Here is a 6,202-nt window from a genome sequence, read left to right on the forward strand (position 1 = left end):
CATGGTACAAACAGTTAATCAAAATGAATTCGGTCCATTATTTACGAGTACGAGTTTGAAACTCTTACTTTAACAGAGAAACTTAAAGTGGTAAACTGTGTGACGCCAGGAGCAAAATCTTTAAAGAATCTTTTGAAATTGTAGCTTTACCGGTGGTCGATTGTTTCAGCTACCGTCTTTGAATCAGTATTACCTGGTTCCAATCCTGTCATTGACCTTTTTTTTTTTCTTCTTTTGATCAGCCAGCTTCAAGGCTCAACATTTGTATGGGATCAGCACCTATATGGTTGTTATAATGTTGTGGCTAAAAGGTTGTGCACACACTTTACTTTGGAATTCAGTGGCGTCACGAGACCTGAATAACAAGCTTGCCCCACCAAGTATTTACATCTAGAAACGGCACTGTACATGGATATATGTTTTCTATGTTCAGACAAGTAGTCAATAAACAAAGCCACAGCTTGAGTTTCCTACTTTGGATTATAATGGAGATATGTATCTTATACATTTTTAAAATCTTATACATTTTTAAAATTTATCAACATGTTTCATAAAAATGTATCACATATTGTTGTGGTTTTTATTTAAACACATGCTATTAGAAATAAATTCTATTGCAGAAAGAAACATGGGAATTATTCATCGTCTTGACAACAAACAATAAAAAGAAAACATACGTTCTGTTGTTTACTCTTCAGAATAATACATGAAAAAAAAAGCCTCTTTTTTTGAACAAGTGATTTGTGGTTTTATTCAAAACTTGCAGTGACGAAACCAAAACAAAGAAAAGTCAAACCCACAATATTTTTGCAAAGTTTCTTACTCCTCCAAACTTGGTCCTTCACAATATAGTAAATGAAAATCATCAGTTATCAAAAAACTGCTGAAAACAAATATTAAAAGTTATTATGCAAATAATATACTAGTTACATGACGGACACTCACTTTGTTTAGTTAAGATCACATCATTCTTTGAAAACATTTTAAGAGGAAATATCTTTTTAAACCAAAAATAACAGGAGATGTGCAGTATTCTTTAATTCCTGGTTGGGAGGAGATGGAGTTCAGTTTTCAAGGGACAAAATATAATCTAAAAACTATGAGACTTTAAGAAAGTTCCAAGAAGCAGGTTTTACTATTGGTGTGACTTGTTTGTTCTGTCTTGTGGTGAACTCAAGTGACACTTTCCCAACTAGAAACCATCTGAGGTTGCGTCTGCATGAGAAGGAGTGATGTAACATTCAATCTCATTTCACAAAAAGAATAGAATACACTTCTGAATTAATTCTGACACTTTAAGAAATAAAACAATTGTCACATCCCACTGAAACTTGGAATGTGATGAATTTCTCAGTACATGGAAATCTTTGACTGACGGTTTCTACTTGTTCGGATTCATTTCCGCTGCTCACGGAATGGCTGCCATTTAATCAGAAATGGCCCTGTGTATCTTTGAGAAAAAGCCGCCCACAGAGAAACTCGTGTCCAAACTATAGACATGAGTCAGGCCCAGAGAGCTGAGGCTCCAGAGGTCATGTAAAATGTCCATTGTAGGATCACTGTTGAGCCGGAGGATCCTCAGGATGTCTCTTGAATGAACTGCGGACAGTGATTCCATTTGATGGACTAGCAAGGGCAGAAGAAACCGTCCTGGAGCCATGGAGTACACCTTTCTCTTCTCCACTTGAACTGTCCCCCCAAAGTCATTGACCCTGTCCAACTTTCTGATAGCCATCTCGACATTTGACTTGAAAAGCAGCAGTACTTCCTTCCTGGCTGCAAGCTGTATGTCAAATCTGCTCACTGCTCTGCCGGAGCGTTTGGATTGTGTGTAGTAAACGTCAGTGACGTCAGTTTGCTCACGGTAGAGCTCAACAGACTTGAACGCGTTTCGCAAATCCTCCAGAGCTTGCATGATGCAGACATGATCCTGTTTCCCATTCTGCTGGGTTAGGTATGCAAATGCACGGTTGTAAAGTGCAATGGCGGCCCATCGGTGGTCCTCTTGTGTGGCTTTTGTGTACATTTCAATGCTTTCTTTGAAATTCTTTTTTTTGCGAAGTTCATTGCCGAAGACAGTGTAGTGGTGCAGGTTGGATGAAGGTGATTGTCTCTGGCTGAGTTTTTGCCTGGCGGAGCTCAGCTCTTCAGCAAGCTTGGCTTTCATGGATTCTATGCAGCCAGAGTCTTTGTAGTCTGTGATCAGCCACATTGCCCAGAATTCATTGAGTGCAGCTAAATCCGAAGGAGCTGGTTTGTTGTTGGCGCTTCGATACAGATCATCGACTACATCCAGATACTGACTGAAGAGCTCCTCCTTGTTCTTTATTTTTAGAACTACACTCTTCAAGTGGGTGGATAGACTTTCAGCTGCTAAGGTGTCCCTGATTTCTTTACCAACTTTAATTTCCGAAACTGAGCTCTCTTTTAAACTGAGCAGCAGCGTCCGTGTAAACAGACTTGGATTTTGTATAGAATTATTTTGATATTGCCTCATTAGTACTGCAAACCTATTCTGAGCAATTGAAGTGAGGTCAATAATATTTCCCAATAGAGACTGTAATTTCATCATCATAAGTGGTAGCTGCAGTAACGGTGACAGATGTTCGATGCAGACGATGAGCTGAGCAGACCCAGGAGATCCCTGCCTCGCAGTGCGGCCGAATGCCTGAGCCTCCACACGGGCGTTTATTGGGAGGAAAGTCTGTACAACAAACAAACCTCCTGCTGCCTTGACTGAGTCTGAAACCTGGAGGTCTGTTCCTCGACCTGCAAGGTTGGTGGCTAGGATGACCTCTCCTGCTTCAAGCTTTTTCTTTAGGGTTGCTTCATTGTCCATGTTGTTGTTTATGTAAAGTTTGTTGCCACTCCCGGTGTTTTTAAGAGCTTTCTTCAGAGCTTCAGCATGATTGATGGTATTACAGATGACCAGTGCAGCTCTTTTACCTCTAAACGATGTGGAGCTGGTTTGTTCAATCACAACGTCACATATGGTTTCAATCCACTCCTCTTCGATGCTTACGATCTTGGCTTCAACTTCAAACAGTTTTCTCCGTCTGAATGAAGGAATCCTACAGGTGTTGATGCCTTTGTAGATTTCCTGCAAAGCTTCAGTGTCTGCCTGTTGGCCAAGAGTCCCAGACATCCCATAGATCTGATTTCCATACATTTGAAGCAAACCAACATTTGACATGTAGTTAGTGATGATAGTCATTGGATTCATCTTGGACCCGTGTTTCATTTCAAGAAACTGATGCAGTCCATTTGCCCATTGTCTGCTGTTTTCAACAACCCCTGTGTTGCTGTAGTCCACAGGAACTATTCCATGTGTCTCTATGACATATTCATCATTCTCTGTCATGGTTTGTGCCTCAAATGCATTTTCAACCCAAACTTTAAGTTGTGAATTCACCAGCTTTGACAGAAAGTTTGGTATGTGACAGGTATGTTTATCATGGCTTAGTTCACATGGTGTGAAGCATATTGATGGTTTGACTTCTTCTTCTGCAGCCTTCAGTACACTGGCTTCATCAGAATACATGTACTGACAGAGGCCGCCGCTGCGTAACAGCAATTGCACTTTTTTCCCTTCACTGTCTTGTTCTGGAGGTCTTTTGTTCAACTCCTCGATTTGGCCATTTTCGTTGCAATGCAAAGAAAACCTGCAAAATGGGAATCTTGTCTCTACGGTCTCAAAGAACTTAGCCAGCTGGGGAACTGTCACATTTTGCAGCTTTTGAGTCACAAGTCTTGAGTCTCTTCGTATTTGATTTGCAGACCCTTTTGCCAGTAGTCCTGTGTCTTCAGCGATTTGAAGAATACTGAACTCATCAAGATGTGGGCTCTGTATGTTCTCAAGCAGAACTTGAGGGAAGAGAAGTTTCTTCCCCACATTTATCTCTGAGTTAATCTTACTGTACTGATTAGCAGTAGCCCATAGAAGTGCCAAGAGTGGGTCTAAATGCTGTAAAGCCGGCATGTCAGTACTCAGATAAACCACATGATGACTTTTGTCAAGCATCAGGGAATCAGCTTCATCCACGATTGCACACTGGAACTTCCTCTGGCCAAATATCTCCATCTTGTGGAAGCGCTGCTTAAGCCAGTCTCCAGCAAACTGCTCCACAGTCCCATAAACAACCGGACACTCGTAGCATTGTTTCAAGTCTCCATCAAGTTTCATGACGTTGCAATCAGCTTTGATTCCCAGTTTTTCAAAAAATGGTTTCCAGTCCTTCAGATCTCTGTTTGCAAGAACTGCTGAACTCGACATGATGTCTACTTTTTCTCCTTTCAGAACCCGAAAAGCTGCAAACATTGCCACTATGCAAGACTTTCCTTCTCCCGTGCCCACTTGAATCAGCCGGCCTGTTTTCGAGAGAGCCAGAAGACACCAGCTCACCAGCTGCGTCAGTCGTGGTGAGTATCCCACTGTTGATTCCACAGCTTTACAGATCTTCTGCAAGACTTTTTTCAGGGGCTTCAACTCTGACCCATCAGCATGGAACGGAAGCTGTTTATCAACTGCAACTGATGATACAACGTATCTCACCTTTTCTAAAAGCTCTTCATCTACTTGATTTAGTGGTTCTTGGCGAATTTCATGAAGAATTTCATCCAGTTGTTTGTCTTTCTCTTCCTCTAAATAATCTTTGAGCTTTTCCTCTGTTACAGTTTGGTCTCGTATCAGATTGAAAAGTGTTTTTCCCGTTTCCAGTCTCCAAGTGGGAGTGATATAATTAATCTCCATCAAGTGCAATATCTTTATCATCCAGTCAGAGAATTGTGACCTGTCATTTGTTGGGGTTGATTTAAAACGATTTTCAAGAGCATCAAACAGGTCAGTGACACCTCTTGGAGTCCATTTGATGTTTGTTACGAGACTCTGCAGTTTCTTGAAGACCTCATCTATTGGGGATGAAAAACTACCTGTCACAAGTCTCTCAAGTAGTCTTTGGAATGTGGGATCTTGGTTTGATTCATCCATATTGTGGGGGAATCTGATCAAAAAGACAAATAGAGATGAATTAGAGATTGTTTCACACAAACTATATTGCTGTGGACAAGTAACACACTCTGACTAGTTTCATCTACCACACTGGTAGAATATTGTTATAATAACCTTTAAATTCACATTTCAAAGTTTTTCTTTGTTGTGGTCACAGTGTATGTAATGAAATTGTCTATATTTTTGCAAGATCAGTTCCTGAAAATGATTACAATCTCAATATATAGTCAATTTTATTGAAACATTCTGGTGCAAAATACAATAGAATGTCAATAAAAAAACTTGTATAAATCCTATAGAACCACCTTGCTTGGTGGGTTTGTGGGACAAGATTAGAGCTCCTTGTGGTCTCTTTGGCCCACGGGCCTTCGGTTCTCTGCTGTCAAGGGAAAGTGAAACCTTCATGTGCGCAGAGTACGCGTGACGCTGAGCTTGCAATTTGCCAGGAAAACCTGTCTGTTGTCCACGTTCGCCAGGTTGTTGCTCATAAAGTTAACAGTTAAATATGTGTCGGTGCACAGTGACGTGTCCGCCCAGTACAGGGTGTCCACTCTTACCGGGTCCACTTGTCAGAGGTTTTACTGTACCAGTAATTGTAAAAATCTGATGATAAAACTGTGAGTCAGATATAAATACAACAAAGAATGTAGGTCACAGATTAGAATATGTATCAGCACGGTGCAGGAGAACAGGCAGTGATCAGCAGAGTTTTTGGAAAAAACAGTTGTCATTTTTATTTTGAGATGGTGTGTGGCGGGGGGGGGGGGGGGGGGGGGGGTGTTGATAGCGACTGAAAGTAACCAAAAAGTTACTTGGAATCTAACTTAGTTACTTTTTAAAGTAGTAATCAGTAATCAGATTACTTTTTCAAGGCAATACTGGATTCGATTAAAAGATGTTAAGGATTATTCCATTGATGCACAGTGTGCATACTACATCTTTTATTAATAACATTAATCTCAGTAACATTTGACTTTTTTTTTCTTATATTAGCACAATAATCATATAAAGAGCTTTCATCACACACATTCCTTACTTGATACAGATGTCATCAACTTCTTTACCATATGGTGTGCACTATGGGAGAGGGTGTCACATTAGCAGGGGGCTGGGTTCAGGTGATGTAAGGGGGAAGTAAAGAGGTGTGTGCAGTGATGTGAGGGTTAAAAAGGGGAAAACAGGAGCGCACAGGGC

At 40.8% G+C, this 6,202-nt stretch overlaps 1 protein-coding gene across 1 annotated transcript; it reads right to left on the reverse strand.

Annotated features, from left to right (window-relative positions):
• Positions 1–592: 592 nt before the first annotated feature.
• Positions 593–5,496, reverse strand: LOC308123945 (protein translocase subunit SecA-like; the record flags this gene model as incomplete). Its single annotated transcript, XM_080486695.1, has 2 exons — positions 593–4,488; positions 5,427–5,496. 2 exons carry the CDS (start codon positions 5,494–5,496, stop codon positions 1,427–1,429), a joined length of 3,132 nt encoding a protein of 1,043 aa, XP_080342821.1. The 3' UTR covers positions 593–1,426.
• Positions 5,497–6,202: the final 706 nt, after the last annotated feature.

The sequence above is a fragment of the Lipophrys pholis genome, assembly GCF_963383615.2.
Source record: "Lipophrys pholis genome assembly, chromosome: 18".
Lineage (NCBI taxonomy): Eukaryota > Metazoa > Chordata > Actinopteri > Blenniiformes > Blenniidae > Lipophrys > Lipophrys pholis.